The sequence below is a fragment of the Piliocolobus tephrosceles genome, chromosome 17, assembly GCF_002776525.5.
Source record: "Piliocolobus tephrosceles isolate RC106 chromosome 17, ASM277652v3, whole genome shotgun sequence".
In the NCBI taxonomy this organism is placed as follows: domain Eukaryota; kingdom Metazoa; phylum Chordata; class Mammalia; order Primates; family Cercopithecidae; genus Piliocolobus; species Piliocolobus tephrosceles.
The window spans coordinates 23,129,959-23,155,449 of NC_045450.1; the positions used below are offsets into that span (position 1 = coordinate 23,129,959).

A 25,491-nucleotide genomic window follows, 5' to 3' on the forward strand; every position below is an offset into this window, starting at 1 on the left:
ACATAAAATATCATATTTAGTTTTCTTGTTTTTGTTTTAGATTTTTCCACAACTCTTGAGAATGATAGGCTGAGTATATGAAAGTCACTTCACAATACATTTTGTTGTTTTGCCAGTGATTTCACTCACGTCATCCTTCTTTTCACGGTGTCTCTCTTCATAATTGTTCACATTTTTTGTGATTCATGGAAATGTGTTGTTTTATTTCTGTGCTATGTATTTGTCTAGGTAGTATTTACAGTTTGGGGTTCACACAGTGGTTAGAGATTACAAACTGGAGACTTGAGGGGCAACTGTGGCCCACTTGGTGTTGGTGGTATTTACTAAACTTTGTATTTTGAAATAATTTTAGATTTACAGAAATGTTGGAAAGATAGTACAGAGACTTCTCATACACACTTCATTCAGCTTCCTCCATTATTAACATCTTACATTAGCATGGTACATTTGTCAAAACTGAAAAACCAACAATGATACTAACCTCACCAGTTTTTCCATTAATGACTTTCCATTCTAGGATCCGATGCAAAATGCTACCTGCATTTAGTTGTATGTCTCCCCAGTCTCTGGTTTCTGTGCTGTTTTTATTATAATCCTGTACATTTTAAAATGACTGCCAGCATTTAAAAATCAGAAGAGTCTGCCTATTCCAGAATTGCTGCTTCTCTTGCAATTCATACTGTCAATATGATTTTTTCTCTTTCTGTATTGTAGAGTCTGTGTAAAGACCAAGTTTAGCCACATGTGGCCGTCAAGTACTTGAAATGGGGCTAATGTGACTGAGGAACTAAATTTTTAATCTTACAGGGCAACATAGCTCTGAAGTGTAATGGGCAACATAATGACATTCTTGAAAGTTTTATTCTTGTGACTTCAACTTTGAAAAATTGTAAAGAATATAAATATTTGAATATTCAAAAAATCTTTTAAAATCTGTATCTTACGAGTATGTCCTTGAAACACCAGGAGAGTGAAGTGCTAAAAAACTTCTGGTAAGGTATAGGGATAGATGGATACATTTTAAGATGCCCTGTGGTATATATAATATAAAGGCCCTTGCCTAATGTCTGATGTCCCTCTTCAGAGTGTCCTTGGAAACTTGGTTGAGAATAAGAAAATTTTTTTTAAAGTTTTTCAACTCTGTCATGGACTTTTCTTTTTTTCTTTTCTCTCTTTTTTTTTTTTAAGGAGACAAGCTCTCGCTCTGGCGTGTAGTGCACAATCATAGCTCACTGCAGCCCTAAACTTCTGGTCTCAAGCAATCCTCCTGCCTCCTGAGTAGCTGGGACTATAGGAGCAGGCTATTTTTTTTTTTTTTTTTTTTTTTTTTTATGTGATCATGCTGTGTTACCCAGGCTGGTCTCAAACTCCTGGACTCACATGATCTTCCTGCCTCGGGCTCCTGAGTACTTGAGACTATAGGCATGAGCCACCGCAGCTGGCTGACATTGGCTTTCTTGGAAAGCATGTTGATTGTACATTCCTTTCAAAAGAATAAGTAAGCACTGTTGATTTTTGACAGCTAATTTTCTTTCTCTCTCCTCTCTTTTTCCTCTGTCTCTTCCCCCCGTCTCCTTCATATCAGTGCCGGTGCTTTTTTTGAGTGATTTCTTGAGCAAGGTATCTTCCAAAGAATAACAAACCCCTGAGCTCCTAAGGGAGTTGTGGGAAGCCCGGGGAGATCCTGGTGGGAAACAGCAATGGAGAAAAAAGGATTAAGATTTTATTTTTTGGGTGATAAAATAGCGAAGTTTAGTTTATTACTGCCGTTCTGTTTCTGGGTTAATTGAAAGCTCATGAAATTGAATCAACATTTACGCATTTTTTTTCCTGCCACAGTTGACACAGTTATTTTTATCAATTCTAGCCTTAATATTTGTTTTTCTATCAAACACAGTGTTATTACATCTGGATGATAAAAATCAGCTGCATGTCAAATCATATTGTAGACATTAGAGAGCTGACTTAGAGCCCTTTCTATGTGCCAGGCACTGTGCTTTATTTCATTTAATCAAGGAAAATATTCTAAATGTTTAACCACTAATAATGAATGGGTATCAGCAATTCAGAACAAGGCCCTAAAAGCTTCTTAATGTGCTAAGAGTTACTTTAGTTACTGAATTTTGGGAATCTGTGGGATCCAGGGCAGGGTCCATGGCAGCAGGTTGGGTACTCTGGGACTCATGTAGTCTATATTTAAAAATTGATGTGGGAGTAGGCCTTCAGTGTATACTAGCACAAGGTAAATTTACGTTTAATCCTCTCAGCAGCCCTTTGAAAGTAGATATTAGCACCACTTACAGGTGAAATTGAGGCTAGGAAAAGTTAACTAACTTGCCCAGGTTATGCAGCTAACAAGTGCCTGAGCCAGAATTTGACTACGAACTTGACTGGGCTCTGCCGCTTCTGTTTCTTTAAAAACAGCCCCTACAGTTACATGGAAGACAAGATGTGAAGGACACACGATTGCTCATGCTGCAACAATAGTCACTGAGGGAACTAAAACAACTCATCTTTTAAAAGGAATCCAGAAAGATCTTGGAACAGATTTTATAGTAGTTCTCCATTGATTAAGCATATAGAATTTTTTTTAAAAAAATTGTAGCACCAGTATAATTTTGTGAATTAGGGAAGATTTGACAGCTTTGTGATGGGTGAGGCATTGGTTTTTAAATTGTTTGTTACATCTTTGGTTGTTGATGAAAATGAACAAGAATTTTGAGAGCCAAGCAAGCAGCTGATTCTAAAACCTCCTGCATACTTTGATCTCTATGCAGTAAACACTGATCCTTCTGTGGAGCAAAACCAGAGTACTAAATTATGTTTGAAGTGTTTTTTTGCTACAACTGTAAGGGAGATGCAATGACAGTTTTGCTAAAAAAGAACCCTTCATTTCATCATTCTTCAAAGGGTGGAGGACCCTTTCCAAAGGGCTTGGATAACAGTTAAATCCCTTTCCAGTGTGCCTCTTGACCGATAACATTTGTTAAAGTCATAGCACACAGGTTAGCTTCTGGAATGTGACTGAGATGGCTAAGTTTGTGTTGATGGAAGAAGTGTTCAGTTTGTCCCCTTCTCATTAATAAACAGAGCACCTCTTTACTTTTTCTTTCAGTCATCACTGCCAGTATCATCCATGTTTCACTATCTCATGAGGTCATCTTGAGAAACAAAGGAAACAAAAAATACTTATGTAATAATCCATTATTCTAAACTCAGGTTTCATAAAGTGACATTGTTTCCTTCATTCATAATTCGTGAAATACTTAACTATTTGCCGACCCTGTTTTATGCAATGTTATGGTCGCTGGTAATAAGCATGAACAAAACAACCCCCAAGTTCCTGTTCCCACTGCACTTCCATTCTCATCTTTATTTTAGTAAAGGTAAATGTGTTATTAAAGGCCTTTATCATTTACCTGTGATCTGAACTTATCACTCCATTTTCTCCATAAGATCTTATTACATATATTTAAGGTGTGCAACATAATGTTTTGGTATGCATATGCATGTGAAATGAATACTACAGTCAAGCAAATGAATATACTCATCACCTCACAGTTACCCTGTTCTTTTGGTAGAAGTGCCTAAAATCTACTGTCAGCAAATTTCCAATATACAATACAATATTATTAACTATACATCAGATACCTAGACTTACCCACGTAACTGCAACTTTGTACCCTTTGACCTATATCTACCCTCCCTAACCACTATTCTGCTCTCTCTGTGTATTTGACTTTTTTTTTTTTTAAGATTCCACTTGTGAGATCTTGGCAGTATTTTTATTTCTCTCTCTGGTTTACATCACTCAGCATAATGTCTTCCAGGTTCATCCATGTTGTGGCCAATGGCAGGCTCTCCTGTTTAAAGGCCGAATAATATTCCTTTGTGTGTATTTGCCACAATTTCTTCTTTTCTTTTCTTTCTTTCTTTCTTTTTTTTTTTTTTTGAGGCAGAGTGTTGCTCTGTTGCCCAGGCTGGAGTGCAGTGGCATGATATCCGCTCACTGCAACCTCCACTTCCCGGGTTCAAATGATTCTTGTGCCTCAGCCTCCTGGGTAGCTGGGATTACAGGCATGTACCACCACACCTAATTTTTGTATTTTTAGTAGAGACACAGTTTCACCATGTTGGCCAGGCTGGTCTCGAACTCCTGACCTCAAATGATCCACCCACCTCAGCCTCCCAAAGTGCTGGGATTACAGACTTGAGCCACTGCGCCCAGCCCACAATTTCTTTATTCATCTTTATTCATCCATAGGTTGTTTCCGTATCTTGGCCATTGTGAATAATGCTGGCATGAACATGGGAGTACAGATATTTCTACATGGCGCTGATTTAATTTCCTTTGGGTATATAGCAATCCCCCTGTATCCATAGAGAATCCGTTCCAAGACTCTAGTGGATGCTTGAAACCTCAGATGGTACTGAACCTCATATATACTATTAATAATATGCTTTTTCCTATACAACATGCCTATGATAAAGTTTAATTTATAAATTAGGTATATGAAGAGATTAACAGCAACTAATAATAAAATAATAAAACAGAACAATTATAATGATATATTGTAATAGTTATCAGATTTTGGTCCCTCTCTCAAAAATACCTTATTGTACTGTTCTCACCTATTTTTGTACTGTGGCTGACCATGGGGTGAGACTTTGGAAAGTGAAATCTTGGAAAAGGAGAGGGGACTACTGTATACCTAGAAGAGGAATTGCTGAGTCATATGGTAGTTCGAGTTTTAATTTTTGTGGGAATCCATAAGACTTTAAGTTTCCCAATTACAAGGCCTTCTATTATAACGAATTTCAGGAACTTTGATGGCTTCATAGGGGTTACTGTACTGCCTAGATTCTCAGAGGAGAAAACTGAGGCTCAAGTAGTTTGTAACTTCAAGCACATAACCTGATGATACACAGAGAAGATGATACTTGTGAGGCCATTAGGGTAAACAGAAGAGGCCACTCACAGGTGAAGATGGCAATCCCAGAGAGTCGAGTCTAGTCACCCATTTCCCCGTAGCCTGTTTCCATCACACAGGTTGAGTGGTTCTGCTGTTAGAATTGGGGCTTAGTTCACTGTTTTTCTCCACAGTCTACATAGTAGACATGATTTTTGTGTTGTTGGGTGGTATTAAGTAATAATACCAGGATTCTAAATATGCTACAGTAGTTTTTTATGAGATACCTAGAAGGCACATGTACACTAACATCTTTAAAATAGAAGCATAGATTCATACCGATTAAGAATTTACTAATGGCAGGTGTTTTCCTTCCTGTGGACGATGTCTTTAAGCTATGTAACAAATAAGATTTGTAGCTCTGCACTAGCAGGATGAAAAAAAATGGCCTTCCACTTTCATGGGAAATAGTTCATAAAATGATTATTTTTAGGTAGATCATGTAACAAAGTCACCATTTTTTCTTTCCTCCTATTGTGAAAAGAAAATGATTTCCATAGATTTATACATGTAAGTCTAGACTTAGGTACTCAGGGAGGCTATGAAGAATGCTAAGGAGACCCCTTTTGGCTTTAGGCAAGGATTATTTCTAACAAATGTAGATTTGTTGCTTTTAAATACTAATAAACTGTTAAATTTGGTAGAAATGAAAGATTTTATACCTTCACATGTCTGATGAGACTGATCTGCAGGACAAAGGAAACAGGAAGTAGATATGAAAAAAATTAGTTTAATGGCTGTGAAATAATTTTTAAAGTGGTTAATCTGTAGTTAGCCCTTTATTTTTAGAGAATTTGTTTTTGCCCTTATAATTAAGATGAAAATAATACATACTAGAAGGAACACTTGTTTGGGGGTCAGATTGGGTTTTAAATTTCACCTCTGCCACTTAGTAGACGTTTGAGCATGAATAGCTTTTTGAACTGTATTTGCCTCATCTGTAAAATGGGAAGAATATTTCAAATTTATGGAATCATGTAAAATTAAGAGATAACAGATACATTGCCTGGCATCTAGCTGATACTTGGTAAATTTTAATATCCACCACTGTGGTTTTGCAATATCCTAACAACCTTTCAGCCGCTTGAAATGACGTGCTAGCAGTTTCTCCAGTTAATTCAAGGTTCCTCCACACCCAGAAGTGATTTGCTTTTTCTTCCCATTAAAGTAGAACCCAGCCCAACAAAGGTGAATCACAGTGCAGTGCAAGGAATATGTCTTAAAACATGAGGATGGGATCTATCAGCTTCATAAATTTGGCGGGCCAAAATTGGTGTGTTTTCTTTGACTTGTATGTATTTACCATGCATAATCACTTGTACTTCTTTCTTTTTATCGTTTTTTTTTTGCTTTTTTTGAGATGTAGTCTCACTCTGTCGCCCAGGCTGGAGTGCAATGGCGCGACCTTGACTCACTGCAACCTCCACCTCCCAGGTTCAAGTGATTCTCTTGCCTCAGCCTCCTGAGTTGCTGGAATTACAGGTGCCTGTCACCATGCCCAGCTAATTTTTGTACTTTTAGTAGAGATGGGATTTCAGTATGTTGACCAGGCTGGTCTTGAACTCCTGACCTCAAGTGATCCAGCTGCCTCGGCCTCCCAAAGTGCTGGGATTACAGGTGTGAGCCACCGTGCCTGGCCATGCTTTTTTCTTTTTATGAATTGCCCATCCTTATTATTTGCTTGTTTAGTTCTTGGGCCTAGAGTTTTCATTAACAATTTACGTGAGCTCTTTCTATAGTAAGCTTATTAGCATTTCATCAGATGTATTTGATGCAAATATTTCCCGCATTATGGACCATATCGTATATATGAAGTCATTCTGAGGATGAGGTACGAGGCAAGAATATCTAAATTTTGCCTAATCCCAGGCACCCCATCAGGAATACATACACTGAAGATGCAAATACATGTTCAGAAGGAGGAAGGCACAATTAAATCACATTTATGCTATTAGCTTAGACTTCAGTCCTAAACACTAGTGTGTTGAATGCTTCTCTGCATTAGATTTAGTATCCTTAAACTAAAACATATGTTTCCTTAGGTTAGGGAAAGTTGAGGTGAGGAGGGTTGGGAAGGAACAGAATGGATCCCTTTACTTTGTTCTAAAGAACAAGTATTTTCCAGTTTCCCTTTTAAATTGGAATATACACACTTGAAAAAATACACATCATTGTTTTCTCTATTTATCAAATGTATTACTTTTTATTTTTAGAGTTCTTGACTAATTTCTACGCTGAGAAAACATACCATTTTTCCAGATTTAGAAAATAGTTTGCCCATGTTTTGTAAAAGCTTTTAAAATCTGTAGCATTTTATAGTATTTTTGTTTTGTTTTGTTTTAAGATGGAGTCTCGCTCTTTTGCCCAGGCTGGAGTGCAGTGGCGCGATCTCGGCTCACTGCAAGCTCTACCTCCTGGGTTCACGCCATTCTCCTGCCTCAGCCTTCTGAGTAGCTGGGACTACAGATGCCCACCACTGTGCCTGGCTAATTTTTTTTTGTATTTTTAGTAGAGATGGGGTTTCACCGTGTTAGCCAGGATGGTCTTGATCTCCTGACCTCGTGATCCACCCTCCTGGGCCTCCCAAAGTGCTGGGATTAGAGGTGTGAGCCACCGCGCCTGGCCAGTGTTGTTTAATTTAGCTAAACTTTATTTTTATACTGTATATTTGGGACTTTTTTCCTCATTTAAAAAATCAACTAACCATTCTGTATTTCTTAACTAATTAATATCTTCAGTGATCTAATGACAGTTCCTTTATTATATAACTTTAGGGAATTAAAAACTCAGTGGGAACTAACTTCTACTTGAATGTTCAGGTATTATGTTTATATTTTTTCTTATTTTTAAATTTTGAGTCACAAATGGAAGCTGAAGCTCTCTAGAGGTTGCCGCAGTGTCTTCCAGAACCGTTTTCCAGACTTACTCAGACATGAGAACCCCATGTGATACTTGTTTTTAAATATATGGATTCTGATTAGTAAGTGTAAGACTGAAGAATCTTTTGCTTCTAAACAGTTCAAATAAGCAAATTTGAAGAGGGCCATTCTGTACTTTTATGTTATGGAGGAGAGATTAGTAGGCAGTCTGAATTTTTTTCTTTTAAAAGGTGTGCCTGGGTCAGGCGTGGTGGCTCACGCCTGTAATCCCAGCACTTTGGGAGGCCCAGGCAGGCAGATCATAAGGTCAGGAGATTGAGACCATCCTGGCTAACACGGTGAAACCCCATCTCTACTAAAAATACAAAAACAAAATTATTCGGGCGTGGTGGTGGGCACCTGTAGTCCCAGCTACTCAGGAGGCTGAAGCAGGAGAATGGCGGGAACCAGGAGGCGAAGCTTGCAGTGAGCCAAGATTGTGGCACTGTACTCCAGCCTGGGCAACAGAGCAAGACTCCGTCTGTCCCCCCAAAAAAAAAAGAAAAAGAAAAAGGTGTGCCTGAACCTGGGAAAGAGACCTTTGATCATCACAGTTTTCTGAATTACACATTTGGGCAAGGCTCAATGACTCCATTAACCAAAGATTTTGAAAATAGCACGTTGTGACTATTGTGAATATCCTCCATCTCAGAAAGAAGATTCTGTGCTTTACAACAGACATAACTTGCTCATTTTGTTGAAGAGCAGAATTTTTGTAATTGGGCCATTTCATCTGGAATTTCATTAGTGAAAAAGCTCTGGGAAATATATTATTCAATGACCTTGACCTGGAGAAGTGTATCAAGACAAATCAGCTGAGTTTCTCTTGTTGTTGGTAATTTAAGGTGGTTAGTATGGGTAGAAGATAGAGTCCTGCTGGCCGCAGTGACTCAGGCCTATGATCCCAGCACTTTGGGAGGCGGAGGTGGGTGGATCCCTTGAGGTCAGGAGTTGGAGACCAGCCTGGCCAACATGGTGAAACCCCATCTCTACTAAAAATACAAAAATTAGCTGGGCTTGGTGGCTCGCGGCTGTAGTCCTAGCTACTCAGGAGGTCCGAGGCTCGAGAATCGCTTGAACCCAGGAGGCAGAGGCTGCAGCAAGCCAATAACGCACCATTGCACTCCAGCCTGGGTGACTCAACGGGACTCCATCTCAAAAAAAAGAAGATGATAGAGTCCCTTGAGGAAGCAGAGCTAGGTGCTTCCCTGAGGCTCAGGAAAATATATACTTCCTGATTTTCTAGCATTTCTGAAGTGAATTAAAACTAAGTCATTTCAATTTAATATTTGTTTTAAATTTGGTATCTAATTTTTAACTGAATAAGATATCTTGCTGTTTGGCATTTTTTTCTTGGGAACTTTTCAACAGAAATATTAAGACTTGCTTGTGTAAAATATATATACAGTTATATTTGATATCAGTTTTTAAACCTTAGTTTTTAGCCGTTTAATTCAAATGGCTTGCTAAGAATTGGCAAAAGTTAATGGATTGGCAAACATTTAGTATTTCCAGATCAGCTACTAGCACTTAAAGCTGCGGCCATGTACTGCAACAGAAATTCTAACACTACATCTTACATGTATCATCTTAAAAACTAGACTTCCCCTCTGTGCCCCTTAGCATTCCACAACTGACCGAAGTTAATACTGGACAAGGGATGTATTTTATACAGAGGAAGTATGTTATAAATCATCCAGTATGCTTATTAATGAGGAAGAAGAGGATTTTTTATAGAAGTACAGTGTTTGGCTATGTTTTAAATAAGTTTAATTTATGAACTCATTTTCACTGAATAGAACTGCACTTTGCATTGTTCAGCTACTTCTCTGTCCCTTGCAATCCCTTAAAATATAATGAGATAGAATTCAAGTTTATTGGGCCTCAAATGCACATTGGAAGAAGCTGGCAAGCAGTACTTTCAGAGCAGTAAAATGACACTATGCTTTTCCTCCATTTTCTCCGGAAAGCTGCAGAGTGGGAAAGCAACAGAAGTTGGAAACACCTTTCTTTGGAATTTTCTTGATGTAGAGAATTTTCTAATCTACTTTGAAGTTTCATCAGGTTTGTGACTTTTGAAAATCTGTGTCCCAGTGTGATAATGCTGCTGCTGTTCAGGAAAGCTGGAAGAACTGATTGCACCCAAACTTGTTTGCTCTCCCTCTGAGGATTAGGCAGATTCTTTCATGTGAAAAATTATTGAAAGCTACCTTAGTATTTTAGTGGAACAGCTAGAATCATTGATTTCAGAGTTTACGATTAAAGAGAATACAATTAGGTATTAGAAATTAACAATAGAGAAGAAAAATATGTGATGTTGCCTGATAAACAGTTAAATTTTAAATATGCTAAGTTATATATTAACTTCTATCTATAAGGCTTTTATTTTCTGGCTCCTAAGAATGTAAAATACTTGCCTGTAATATTTTAAAGAATTCTTGTTAAAAAATCTGTAGATGACACTTTTAAAAATATTTGAACAGTTGGTACTTTAAGGATTTTTTAAGTATCAGGCATTCAGAGTTAACCTGACTGAGCGGTAGAAAGTTTGTCTTGTGATTTTTAAAAACCCTTCTTGATTTGTTAGTGAATTGTTTGAGTACACCTTTTTGTCTTGGTGATAATGCCTAATCTCATTTGAGAAGGTAAAAAAAAATTTTCTTAGCCGGGCGCGGTGGCTCATGCCTGTAATCCCAGCACTTTGGGAGGCCGAGGTGGGCAGATCACAAGGTCAGGATATCCAGACCATCCTGGCTAACACGGTGAAACCCCGTCTCTACTAAAAACACAAAAAATTAGCCGTATGGTGGCAGGCACCTGTAGTCCTAGCTACTCTGGAGGCTGACGCAGGAGAATGGCGTGAACCTGGGAGGCAGAGCTGGCAGTGAGCCGAGATCGCGCCACTGCACTCCAGCCTGGGCAACAGAGCGAGACTCCGTCTCAGAAAAAAAAAAAAATTTCTTAATTACAATGAAAGATACTTAGGGAAATCCTATGTTGTTGCTCTTATTTGAGAACAACATTTTCTAACTGAAGAGCTTTCATTGGTATACTCCATCTTGTCTTCTAGGAGCTTAAGCTGATGGTTTTTTGTTTTCCTATATAATGACACATATAGAAATAGTAATTTTAGGTAAAGTTAAAGTTTGCCGAGAGAAGTATTAAAAAGCACTTCATATTTTACAGGTATTCACTAAGTTATATTTTCTAGAGGTCAACTTAGCACTCCAGTCTGTTAAAGTGGCATCAAGCGTTAAAGCAGCATTTTGTGTACTGTATTTCCGCCAGTATTTTAGAAGATTTACAATGTAGCCAATATGAAAACTATTATACAAAGTTAAATAGTAGACTTTGATGGATAGGAGTAACATAAGGGCTTCAGGTATTAAGGCATGGAAATTGATGTTTTGGGGATTGATAGTATTCAAAGATGATTATTGGCTGGTCCACATTTAAATTCTTGCTGTTAAACTTGTTAGATAGTCAAAGTGAAGTTCATTAAATATTTTCTGAAATCAGTGTATTAAGGTGACATAAAGTATTTTAGACATTTAAAGAAGCATTAATTAAAATGGTATTACAAACCTAGAACTTGGTATATTTAGAACTTTGCTTATATTGTCTATTCTTAGGTTTTCATGTGAATATAAGACAATTGCTATCCGTTTTTTTCAATTAAGAAGCTATTTTTTAAAAGTTTTAGACTTACAGAATGATATGTTTTTATATAAGAAATATCAAGAAAGCTTGTAGAATAGCAAAGCATAGCAAAAATTAATTTCTTTGTCTTATTGGTTGATTTCATTGTTTCACAAAGTGGGGAGTCCTGATTTGGAACACAGACTTGGGAAATGTAGGGTGAATTCTTTGAATAGATAATTTTTCCATTCTTAAAAGTTAAACTTGTTCATTTTTGGACCAGTTAAAATTTTTTCCCGTTTCTTTAAAACTGTGAAATAGATGGGTGGCGTCACAGTATGACCAAAAAAAAAAAAAAAAAACCTAAAAATAGAATTCTTTACTAGATACCTAGCGAAATGAAATTCCTTTTCATTAAAATCTTTTTCTGATATTACGGACCAGTGCAATCTCACGGCTAATTAGAGAACCTTCTTACATTAATGATCTCAATGGCTGGACTTGTCCTGCTCTCTCCATGCTGGCTGTAGGCGTTTTTTAGAGCAGAGATTTATTTAAAACTATTGATGCATTCAGCAGCATACTAACCAGTGACCATCATTCTTACTCTTTCTCTTGATCATTCTTTCTCTTTTGTTTACTGGTTCTTCATTATTCCACCTCTTGAATGTTGATATTCCACAGTGTTTAATCCTCAGTGTTGTTCTATCTTATTTTGTATAGATCCAGTCACTTTGTATATGCCTGACATTTCCTGTCAACCAGCGTTTGCTTTGCTTGGTTCAGGAAATGCTAGTGATAAAGTGAAGGAGAAATAAGAAACCAGCACTTACAGAGCACATTGACTGCATTATAAGGGATATGTAAGAGTTTCATCAGAACAGAGGAGGGCAATCTGGTTGTCATAACATAACATGCTTCTAAGATACGCCCAATCTGGGGATGGGGGAGATTAGTTGTTTCCTAGGCAAAATGGACAAAAATATTTGCAAGAAAGGTATCAAGGCATTTTGGGCAAAAGAAATAACATGAAAGAGCGTGATACCTTTTGGGGAATTGCAGGTATTTGGTGTGGTAGAAGAGAATGCAATGAGTGTGGACATAGCAGGATATGAATCTGGAAAAAGGTAGAGAGGGGCCATGCCAAGGAGTTTAGAAAGGAGTTCCAAAAGTGGTTTTATGGTATAGATAATTTGGGGCAGATAGATGATAGATTTGGGGAGACGTGAAAGTGGTTGGGGCAGGGATCAAGACTTGAGCCAGGCTGGCAGTCCCATTGGGAGGTTTTTGTAAGAGTAAATTGTCGAGGGCCTAAATCACAGGAGTGGCTTTGGAGACACGGGATGCATTTGAATTTTATCAAGGAGGTAATCTGTTGGGCCTGTTGACTGACTAGGTACAGAGGGGTAGGGAAAAATTGAGGAAGAAATTCCTGCTTGAGTAACTGCATAGATAGTTAAGCCATTACCTAAAATGAATGGTTTCTCTCCCGTCACTGACAGTTATAACTTGTTCTTGCCTTTACTTCGCTCCTTCTGTCTGCTGCTTAAACCCATTCTTGAGGTTTTGTCATTTCTTCTCCTACAACTGTTTTCTCACCTGTATGTTGAATCTTAAATCCATATTTTTAATCCAAACTTTTTTGAACTCCAGAACCATAAATTCAGTTGCATCCCGTGTGTGCATATCCTGTAGCAGTGGTTCTCGAAGTTTATCTGAGGACGGGATCCCTAGGAGGTTCCTCGAAACTCTTTCATGAGATCTATGAGGTCAAATCAATTTTCATAATAACAGGAAGACTTTATTTGCCTGTTTCACTTTTGTTATGAGTATATAGTGGAGTTTTCCAGAGGTGACACAGTGTGGGAATATCACAACAAATTGGATGCAGGTGCATATGTGATAATCCACCTGCCTTCTGTTAAGCCAGATGTTAAAGAGACTTACAGAAATGTAAAATAGTGCCATGCTTCTCACTAATTTTGTTTTGGAAAATGCAATAATTTTTAAAAAATGTATCTATGTTCATATGTAATAAATTTATTTTTAACTCACTTAAAATATTTGTTTAAACTTTTATTATGGTAAATGTATATACAACACCCACAAATGAAACCTTTTGGAGTTCTCAGTGTTTCAGAGTATAAAGGACCTTGAGACCAAAACATTTGAGATGTGAGTCAGCGGAGACAGTGTGGTTAAGTGCCTTGCCCATGGTCATATAACTAGTAAGTTGCAGAGCTGAGATTTGATTCCATCTAGTCTGTTGAACCTATACTTCTTGTCCTGGGACAGTTTAGGTAAGATTAATATTACATGTTTCTTGAGGATACACACCCATCCACACACACCCCCTGTTATCTGAGCCTGGTGCATGTTATGTTATGTTATGTTATGTTATGTTATGTTATGTTATGTTATTTCATTCGTTCATTCAGGAGTTGGGTCTTACCATGTTGCCCATGCCTGACTTGAACTTTTTGGCTCAAGCAATCCTCCTGCCTCAGGACTACAGGCGTGTGCTGCTGTGCCTGGCTTTTGTATTTTTGTATGCCTGGTGTGTTTTGGAGGGATAAATCTTGGGAGACCCTTTCAGAGTTTCTGCTGTTATACTGTAGGACCCTCTATTCTTCTGTGAGCCTATTTTGGTAAATTACATTTGATAAAGCAGAGTTTGGAAAACTACAGTCTGCAGGTGAAATCTGGCCCATTGCCTGGTTTGGCATATGCAGTGTTATGGAATATAGTCACATCCATTTGTTTGCATTTACCTGTTGTCTGTGGCTGCTCTGGTGCTACAATGGCAGAGTTGAGTGGTTGTCACAGACTCTGTGGTCTGCAAAGCCCAAAATATTTACTGTCTCATCTTTACAGAAAGAACTTGCCAACCCCTGTTGTATAACATAGTTCAATTTAGTTGGGTTTTGTTTTACTGGGATAGATTGTACATAATATTTTCTTGTCTTTTGATAATCTCCACGTTTGAATTTGTGTCTTTTTCACTCCCGGTGCTATTTATATCTCTTGTTTTTATTCAGGTTGTTTGGGATGACCAAAATTTAGCCTGACTTATTGGTAACAGTGGTATGTTGGTGTTCCATCTTTTACTGTGCTCTGCAATAATTTAAATGCCATTAGGTTTAGAGATACATGTTTCTTTTTCTTTTTTCTTTTCTTGAAAGAGGGTCTTGCTGTTGCAAGACTCTGGAGGCGGAGGTTGCAGTGAGCCAAGATCACACCATTGCACTGCAGCCTGGGCAACAAGTGCAAAACCCTGTCTTTAAAAAAAAAAAAAACTATTAAAGGCTGGGTGCAGTGGCTCCCAGCACTTTGGGAGGCCGAGGCAGGAGGATCACCTGAGATCAGGAGTTCGAGACCAGCCTGGCCAACATGTAAAACCCCATCTCTACTAAAAATACAAAAATTAGCTGGACATGGTGGCACACACCTGTAATCCCAGCTACTCCTCAGGCTGAGGCATGAGAATCACTTGAACCAGGGAGGTGGAGGTTGCAGTAAGCCAAGATTGCACCACAGCATTCCAGCCTGGACAACAGAGCGAGACTCTTGTCTCCAAAAATAAGTATACACTAGTGAAAAAGAAAAAAGTGTGGTAGTATTAATCAGGGAAATTATCTGATCATGATAGATAACTTTCATAAATTTCTCTTATTTCTTCTTTGTAAACTAGTTAATCTATTTAGATTTCCTGCCTCTTCTATGGTCAATGTTAAATTACTCCCTCCTCCAGCTTTTCATATTTATAGGTTTGAACATAAATATATTAATTTCAGAAGGTTTTTTCCATTTTCATTTTTTAATAAAGTTAACTATTTTTCATAGAAGCATGCCTTGGATTTATTGATTTACTTTTAAAGTCATTGATCTCTCTTTTATGTTTACTAATTGTTTCTGTTTCCTTTACTTTAATGTGTGTGGGTGTTTTCCCCCTTCTTGAGTTGGATGCATTATGTTCTTGTTGGAAATAAGGCTATGAATTTTTTCTTTTTGAGCTCTGGTTTAGCTGGATCTCAAAATGTATTGTATGCAGTGTTTTCAGTATTATTTTCTTGGTAACCCTGTAGTTTCGTGTTTATTTCTTCTTCTTCTTGAAATGTACTTTTTTCTTTTTCTTTTCTGTTTTTAGCTGAAAAATTTGTGTTATGCAATTGAAATTTATTTAAGGCAGATTTTTATTTGCTAGTTTTATGATTTTAGTGACATTACATTGTAATCCAGCAATATCCACTGTATTATTTCTAGCCTTTGCGATTTATTGATGTTTTCTTTGCTGTTGTATGGCATGTATTTGCACGTTAACTTCTTATGATTGTTTCATGGGTATTTGTCAAAAAGATGTTATTTGTTTTCAAGGTACATGGCTTTGCTTTTTTCTGGTTTACTCTGTCTCCATTTATTTTACATGTTTTGATATTATGAGACTTGGCATATAAAAGTGCTTAATTGCTCATGTCTTTTTAGTTGTTTCTTTTATTATGAATATGAAATTTCTCTTATCCTTTATAATGCTTTTCTCTTTGAATTTTATTTTGTCTGATATCAGTATTGTTTTCATTTTAATTTTCCTAGCCTTTCTTGGTTGTATATCTTCCTCTCTACTTTTTTTTTAAACCTTGCTGAGTTGTTTTGTTTAAGAGTGCTTTTTGCAAAGTTTATTAAGTTTGTTTTTCCTTTCTTAGTTTAAGAGGCTTTATCTTTTAGCAAGCAAACTTAACCCATTCACATTTATTGTGATACAGGTATTTTGGGGTTTCTATTTAGCATCCTAGTTTGCATTAACCAGAACTTTGAAATTTTTTAAAATTCCATTTTCCATGTCTGCTGAATAGATGAAGTTTTCTAATTTTCCTTTTCCCCCCCTTCCAATGGTTTGGGTGATTATGAACATAATTAACATTTTAACTACACATACATCATAGCCAGTATTAGTCAGTATTGGTATTTGTTACTTAGCAACCCCCACCTATGTTCACTTTTTAATCCTTCACTCATTACTTCTGTGTCTTATTTTATATCTAAGATTGTACTTCAGATTAGCTTCATTTAATAATCAGTAGTTACATTATCTTGATGTCTTTACTGGTTTTAATGAAGTTTTCTGGCCCGGGAAATGAATACCTATCTCAGCTTTGTTTTCCACGTGGTACTTTACTGATGAGAAATACAGCATTTACTTGAGTTTGAGGTAGAGGTGAAGTTGCTGGGTGACAAATATTGATGTTGCTTCTGAACCTCTGGTCACCTTTGATTTAGTGTTAGGTTCTTATACATGCCTTCATATAGATCATTCACAGTTTTTGTATATAGGTTATCTTCTGGTTCTTTGATAAATAAAAAGCATCTTCCTGCTCCTTTCTCACACACCTTGTTGGGGCATAAAATTGTCACAATGTTATTTTTTAATATTTAGATTTTTAAAGTAATGAAGTGGCAACAAACCTGTATTACAGCAGCGGGTAACTACCACTTTAAGTTGATATTCGATTGCCAAATGCCACGCTGGGTCCAGTACTAAGCCTGTAAAAGCTAAGTAAACTTTTTTATGTTCCTTACAATGTTACATATATAGTTGTCCCTTGGTATCTGTGACGCATTGGTTCCAGGACCCCCAACAGGTACCAAAATTCATGGATGTTCAAGTCCTGTATATAAAATGATGTAGTATTTGCATATAACCTACACACATTCTCCTGTATACTTTGAATCATCTGTAGATTACTTACAATACCAAATATAATGTAAATGCTGTGTAAATAGTTGCATTGGTGTTTATTTGTATTTTTAATTTTGGTTTGTTTGCTTAGTATTTTTGATCCATGGTTGGTTGAATCTGTGAGTGGGGCACACATAGATGTGGAGGGCTGCCTGTACTTTATCTTCCTTAGGTTTCAGAGGTACTTTAGAATATTCTAGTGCCGTATTGTCCTCATGAAGTGTTTTTGATAGCCAGTATCTGCTTATTACTACATGAGGCACACAAAGGAATATATGTTATTGTTACATATTAGAAGCATTATATTGTCTGGGAGACAAAATTTTCACCAATAATTAGGCCTAGAAAGCACTTTGCCCCAAGTATCAGTAAGAGACTTGTCAGTGAGCATCAAGAATGAAAGCATTATAAACAGTAGATGGAATGTTTGTAATTTTTCACTGTAATTCTTCCTGAACTACAGTTCGTATTACTTTAGAAAAATTGAAGTGACACAAAAATAAGAGGCCAAGATCATATATTATGTTTAAAAAGTATAAATGACATAGAGTAAATTTACCAGATGTTCAGAGAAGGAAGAAAATGGGGAGACCAGTTTCTTAGGTGAAGAGGGGCTAGAGCTGAGAGAGTGGAAGAGGAAGTTGGTGGTCACTGTAAACTCAGGTGATCAAGGGTTTAATGACATCATCATATCTATTGTAGGCATTTGATAAAGATTTCTTTTGGACACAATTAATAACTTCACTTCTGTTTACTGAGTGGTTACAACACCCTGGCACTTCTGTTTACTGAGTGGTTACAACACCCTGGGCACTTGACCAAGACTGTTCCTACTTTATAGAGGAGAAGGACACAGAGGTAACTCAGATGGTGAATGGTGGGCTGTTTTAATTCCAGGGTGGGAGCTTGAATGGAGATTTTTTCTGAGTGTCCTCACCGGTAACGGGGGTGTTCCACTTCACTTATCTGACAGTGGTATCTGTGAGGATACATTAAAAAATTTCATAGAAACATTCAACTGCTACCAAAGTATAAGGTGGTATTGTGTCAGTCATTAATGAATAGCCACTGTTTATATAGCCTTATGTTCTGTGTTTTATAAACATGAAGACATTTAACCTTAGGATAGCTCTGCAAGGTGTAGGTACTATCTCCATTTTACCGGGAAAACAGCAGGCGCAGTTAGATTTATACAACTTTGCCCAAAGACACAAAGCTTGTAAAGGCAGGGCTGGGGTTGAAACCTGGCACCAAAAGCTCATACACCATGCATCTCTGTACTTCTCTAGCTGGGTTTACTTACACTGGCTTAAGGCATTTCCATCGGTTTTCTTTCTTTACACTCTTTTATGAGTCAACAGTTTCCCTATTTGCAGTTTCTGATTTATTTTTCAGATTTAAGATAGAGCATCCAGATTATTTCTCTCATTTTGATTCATCTCATAGATACGTTATCTTTGTCTTTACTTCTATGTTCTGAGTTTGTCTTACACGATTCAGATTTTACATTTTTACATTGTTAACTTTGGCTTTTTGTAAGAAAACCAGCAGCTTGTTTTCTAACCTTGTGTTGTTCTTGTATTGTCTTCCAAAGATGAAAAATAGAGACCAAACACATTAACAATGAGGCAGAATAAGAACAGTTGCCAGGGAATAGAGGATTCTCTTAGGACTACTGAAAATTGGCCACATTTGTTCTTTGTGTCATTGCGAGTTCCTGGTTTTGTAATGATCAGATGATGATGTCTTTGACCAGAGTGTAATGTGGGAAAAGGGACAGTGAACATGAGTTGTTGTCTTGGCCAAAAGTCCTTGGGCCCTTATTGGATAGGTAGTTAGCAGAAGTGAAATTTGACTCTTGGCAGTGACACCTCCTAACAAAATTTGAGTCTGTAAATGAGGATATCCCTGCTCACGGAAAGCTTCTGTTTTTTTAGGATTATTTTTCTTAGTGCCTTTGAATTTAGATGGCTTACTTTGGAGGTACACTTTACTGGCTAATGTTTTCCACCCCTTTTCTTTTGTTGGGATTAGTGCCAGAACAGATAAAGCCCAGTGTAAGCCAGCCTCAGCCTGCCAACTCTAATAACGGCACTTCCACAGCAACCAGCACTAATAATAATGCCAAGCGAGCTACAGCCAACAATCAGCAGCCACAGCAGCAGCCGCAGCAGCAGCCGCCGCAGCAGCCACAGCAGCCGCAGCAGCAGCCACAGCCGCAGCAGCCACAACAGCAGCCACAGGCCTTGCCTCGGTATCCTCGTGAAGTACCTCCACGATTTCGCCACCAGGAACACAAACAGCTTCTAAAGAGGGGTCAGCATTTTCCTGTCATAGCAGCAAACCTTGGATCTGCTGTTAAAGTGTTAAACAGCCAGTCAGAAAGCAGTGCTTTAACAAATCAACAGCCACAAAATAACGGAGAGGTGCAGAACAGCAAAAACCAGTCAGGTGAGAGAAGGCATTTCTTACGAGACTCACACCTTATCGTCATTAGCTGTATAGCAAGTTAATAAATTTGTAACTTTTTGGTGATGTATTTGTATTCATCAGTATCTGGACTTTAATATAAGAGTTCTTTATAGGGAGTTATGAATGGGGAATCTTAAAATATTTCCTGTAAGTTACCTACTTTAAAATGATTATTTTACTTATTCTTTATTCAGGTTCTGCCCATTTTAATAAGGAGCTTATAGCTAAAGTTGACTGTAAGACTGTAGCCAAAATTGAGCACCCTTCCCCCCAGGCCATGTGCTGAGCAGTTGTACATATTATTGCAATTTAATGTTCAACAACGTTGTGAGACAGAGTTCTTAACCTCCACTTTCAGTAGAGGCAGCTGACACACCAAGACATTAAGTAACTTGCCCAAGCTCATTCAGTTACCACATGCCATAAAAAGACTGGCACTCATGGAAATTTTATTCAAACAGAGGAAATGTATTTAGTTATTTGCCTCAGAGTGACTTCTCTGAGCTTGGTAGTGATTGTGAGGCAGAAAATAAATCTAGTATGTGATTACAAGTTTTCTCAAAGCCCAGTTTGTTTCAACATGTTCTGGAAAGTTTTGATGGTCTATTAGTCCGTCCATTCATTCATTTATCCAACTATTTTAAAGTTCTACCACAAGCCAGATAGAGAATTAGGTGCTAGGGTTGAGGGGGGAATCAAGGTGCCGATACAAAAATACAATTCTAGAGGCAGTATAGCATACTGTTAAAGAAGGAAGTCTAGAATCAGACTGCGGCCTTGCATCCTGGTGCCCCCATGTCCCAGTGTGTGTGACCTTGGGCAGGTTACTTAATTGCTCCATGTGCCTGAGCAGTCTTTCCTAACTGTCCCAGGTTGTACTCACTTTCTGCACCTGTGCTCTCTTTTATATACCAAGAACTACTCTGTACATTGTAATATATTATGGTATTCACGGTGAATAAGTAGCAGATCCTGGACTCACATCAAGATCTGTTTGACTCCAAAGCTATGCTCGTAACCACCATGCTGTGCTTTGGCACCATACAAGATGTGATAGGTGATGAGGAAGAGGACACAAATGTGAGTTTTCTAGCATAGGCACATTGTTATTGGAAAGGATACAAATTTAAGTCATTGTCCTGAGTTAATATTTACTCCCTAATTTCCCAGCACCTTATTACCTGTGTGAGCTTAGCCACATAACACATCTGACCTTCTTTGCTAATCTGTAAAACAGGAGTACCCAACCCTATAAGGTTGCTGTGGGGACTTAATTATATGGCATGTTATTAAAGGAGCTAGATTAATGCCTGATATCTAGGTGCCAAATAAATTATCTTCCTAATAACTCTTATAGAAGGACCTGCACTTCTCAAGAAGAGTTTGGTTTAGACCTACTAGATCTAGTGCCAAGTAGTAGGCAATTAGTAATTTGAAGTTCACCTGGGAAGTCAGGTTGGAAGCAAATGTATTGGTCATCAGCATGATGAAAAATGCGGTTAAAAACTTTGGGAGAGGTTAGTTATACAACAAATGATGGAGTACCTGCTGTGAGCTAAGCAAGGTGGAATGTTACTGAACAAAACAGTGAAGTGGGATAGTATATTTAGAAAATATGTCAAATATGCCTTTTCACTTGGGGAAATGAAAGGTGCCTGTTTTTGAAATGGAAACAACAGAAGTGTAAGAATCTTGCTTCTCAAAAATAACTCTGAGTCAAAAATATCAAAAGTGTTACAAGTGTGCGTTCAGATGAGAAGAAGCCCTCAGGTGTGGGCATAGGAAGAAGTCTTCAAAAAAAGGCTGAGAAGGAAAAACATCCTGCCTATTTCTCAAAGAATTTTACCAGGGTGGACTGCATTGATGTGGAGGCTAAGTTGGAAGTGAGGAGGGTGCAGCAATCTTAACTGAAGCCTGGATTCAGTCTCAAAAAACAACTAGAAAATGCAGATGATGAAACCAAGGCATTCCAAGGAAGAGCCAGATTTGTACTTTTGTCTCTTAAAAAATTTGTGAATCCCCACTTACCAGCGTATTTTACATATTTACATTAAAACATCTTTCTAGGTGTTACTAGGATTGGTAATAGAAACTTTAGCTTGCAAAATAGACCAGGAGAGTTAGTGAAGGCTTCTTATGAGTTAGGTATATCCAGCTCCTACCGAGTATTAATATTAATAACGATATAGTGGCTAATCCTTATGGAGTGCTTACTGTGCCCACACACTACTAACTTACTTAATGCTTCTTTTACAGAGTGGATAGTATCATCTTCATTTTACAGATTAGGAAGTAGCCTAGAGGCCAGTGAAGAACAGGGTACTAGATAGTATAAGCAGCGTGCACAGTAGCCCAGAAACATGATCATTCTTTGTTGTGAACTACATGTAGTTCAGAATTGGGGAAACGTAATGTTAGCTTGGTTTTTTTGTTTTGTTTGATCCATTTGTATTTGGCTTTTTTATGTTCTCGTTTTTAATTTTTTTAGAATCCTGTGCTAGTCAAACTAGACAACTCTGCAGACTAGCCCTGGGCTGCCAGTTTGGGGCTGGGCCTTAAACACTTATTGATGGTTTAAATTGAGACTTGAGACCTCTTTTTTGCAGTTGACCACTTAGAGCCCAAAGGGGTGAAATAACTCTTTTAATATCGGGGCCCACAAACCATGTAATGAGAGTGAAGGCTTTGGGGGGACCAGTAAGCTCAACAGGAGCAATATTGTTCTTATAGGCCAAAGTGTTCTATCCCATTTTTTATCCACCTGACATGATCCATACAGAAAACTTAAGAAGACTAGAATCGTGAACACTCATATACCCTCCGCCCAAATCTGGTAGTTAACATTGTCCCATCTTGACACACATCTCTTTCTCTGTCTCATATATGCATACATGTGCACGTTATTGTTGAACCACTTAAAAATAAGTTGCAAACACTGACACTTCAACTTTAATACTTCACAGGTAATTATCCTAAGAATAAGCATAGTCTCCTATACAACCACAATACCATTATCACCGCTAAGTAAAAGAACAACAATATCTTCTAATAGTTTGTGTCCACGTTTTTGCTAGTTGTCCCAAGAATGTATTGCTTGCTTGTTTGTTCAGAGTATGCTAGCGTTTATATGAAATATAAAGCATATAGAACACTATGTATTGCTTAGGGGATGAATTCAAATGTAGTAAGATATAAAGATTTACATGAGTGATTACCACTGGTATACCCACTGGGGAAGGAAAGAGAGAGAATACGAGTTTTTTCTGCCATACTAGTAATGTATTTCTTAAGGTGTATGGGTATATTTTATATTACTCTCTTATGGACTTTTCTATGTTTGAAATAGTTATTTTTTAAAAGAAGAAGACATTTGAGGCATAATGGTGAATGACCAGTAATTGGGATGTTTTAACCAAAAATGTTAACATTAAAGTTTCTGGAGATGTTTAAAGGTTAACATGCTGTCCATTCCATCCATCTCTGCTCTTGCATTGGGCTTTTAGCACGCTGTACATCCTTGCTGTCTTGCAGCTTCTGCTTGCTTGGAACTCGCACCTTCCCCTTGGATGATAAACAAACTCATATCTTCTCTATCCTTAAAAAAAAATTTCGTTACGTCTCCATACTCTTTTTTTTTCTTTTTTTTTTGAGGAGACAGGGTCTCACTTTGTCACCCAGGCTGGAGTGCAGTGGCATGAACATGGCTCACTACAGCCTCAACCTCCCAGCTCAAGTGATCCTCCCACTTCAATCAGTCTCCCTGAGTAGCTGGGACTACAGGCGTTTGCCACCACGCCTGGTGAATTTTTGTGTGGTTTGTAGAGACGGGATTTTGCCATGTTGCCCAGGCTGGTCTTGAACTCCTGAGCTCAAGCTGTCTGCTTGCCTTGGCCTCCTAAACTGCTGGGATTAGAGGCGTGAGCCACCGTGCCCGGCAAAATCCCCATAGTCTTTTGAGGCTATTACAGAATTTCTCCCTGCCTCCTTTCAGTGTTATTGAAGGAATGGTCTATACTTGCAGTCTTTAATGTATTACATCGGTGTCTCATAATCTGGCTTCTGCTCACTTGACTAAAATAACTCTATTGCTGAAGTCACTGATCTTCTGAATGTCAAATGCAAACCTTTTTGTTCCCTCCCAAGGCTTTGTTTCAGATCTCCCCACATTTTAGGTCCTCTTCTGGAAGTCTTCAGTTGACATTGGACCCCTCAAAACTCAGTATGTCCAAACTTGAACTCTTTGTGTTGCCCCCATACCACTTCCTCCTTCTGCATTCCTTTGCTCAAATAGTTGCCGCCCCCATTCATCCAGTCGCCCATCTAGAAACCTTGAAATCATGCTTTACTCTTCCCTCCCCTGTATGTCTCACAGGGTTACTGTACTCTGCTGATTTTAACTCTTTTTTATTTATTTTTATTTTTTTTTGAGATGGAGTCTCACTCTGTCACCCAGGCTGGAGTGCAGTGGCACAATCTTGGCTCACTGCAAGCTCCGACTCCTGGGTTCACACCATTCTCCTACCTCGGCCTCCCGAGTAGCTGGGATTACAGGTGCGTGCCACTACGCCTGGTTAATTTTTTGTGTTTTTAGTAGTGACAGGGTTTCACCATGTTAGCCAGAATGGTCTCGATCTCCTGACCTCGTGATCCGCCTACCTCAGCCTCCCAAAGTGCTGGGCTAACAGGCGTGAGCCACCATGCCCAGCCAATTTTAACTCTTAAATACCTCCCACTTTTCCGTCCCCCTCCTTGATACTGCTGCTAACAGTTGCCCTGGTTGAGGTGTTCACCATCTGGTCTAGAGCAGCATCCCCAAGAAAGTCTTTTGTATCCATCTCCCTGTCATCTTCACCCCATCTCTCAAACCAGAAGCCAGTCATGATTCATGCATTGCATTTGGTTGTGATATTACATTTGTCTTTTCAATTCTGGAACAGAGATTTGGGCCTATTTTAGTCCAGCTTTATTGGGAGATACCCACACCCATTCATTTACATATCATCTGTGGGCCGCTTTCAAGCTACAATGGCAGAGTTAAATAGTTTTCACAGACCATCTGGCCTGCAAGGCCTGAAATGTTTAACTGGACCAGTGTAGAACAAGTTTGCCAAACCCTGAGCCAAAGGCAAGAATAACCAGAAGAGACATTTTGAATTTTGTACTTAAGAGTGATCTGAGGCCAGGCGTGGTGGCTCACACCTGTAATCCCAGCACTTTGGGAGGCCAAGGCGGGCAGATCACGAGGTCAGGAGATCGAGACCATTGTGGCTAACACGGTGAAACCCTGTCTCTACTAAAAATACAAAAAACAAAATTAGCCGGGCGTGGTGGCAGGCGCCTGTAGTCCCAGCTACTTGGGAGGCTGAGGCAGGAGAATGGTGTGAACCCGGGAGGTAGAGCTTACAGTGAGTCAAGATCGCACCACTGCGCTCCAGCCTGGGCGACAGAGCAAGACTCCGTTTAAAAAAAAAGAGTAATTTGAAATTGTGCATCTAAGGTTTTCTCATATTCCCATCTCTCTCATACTCCTTGGAAACATTGTAAAACATAAATATTATTTACTTTTGAAGCTCTTCCCTTTCTGGTGAAATTGAAGCTCTTTAAGGTAGAAAATAAATATTTAACTGTTTTGTTTGTTAGATGCTGTATATTTAAAAGAGAAATATTTGAATGTCCATGGATCTAAATTCTTCCTGAATAAGTGATGCTGTTTCTCTTCTCTTCTCTTCTCTTCTCTTCTCTTCTCTTCTCTTCTCTT

At 38.3% G+C, this 25,491-nt stretch overlaps 1 protein-coding gene across 7 annotated transcripts in view; it reads left to right on the forward strand.

The window, feature by feature from the left end:
- TNRC6A (trinucleotide repeat containing adaptor 6A) overlaps positions 1-25,491 on the forward strand; it is a 100,716-nt gene that overhangs the window by 31,384 nt on the left and 43,841 nt on the right. For 6 of the 7 annotated variants that reach the window (XM_023192898.2, XM_023192897.2, XM_023192902.2 and 3 more), the window contains exon 5: positions 19,296-19,712. The exons of the other annotated variant lie outside the window; for it this stretch is intronic. In XM_023192898.2, the coding sequence (XP_023048666.2) occupies positions 19,296-19,712 (417 nt within the window). The remainder of the gene's footprint in view (positions 1-19,295; positions 19,713-25,491) is intronic. 7 annotated transcript variants of the gene reach the window in all.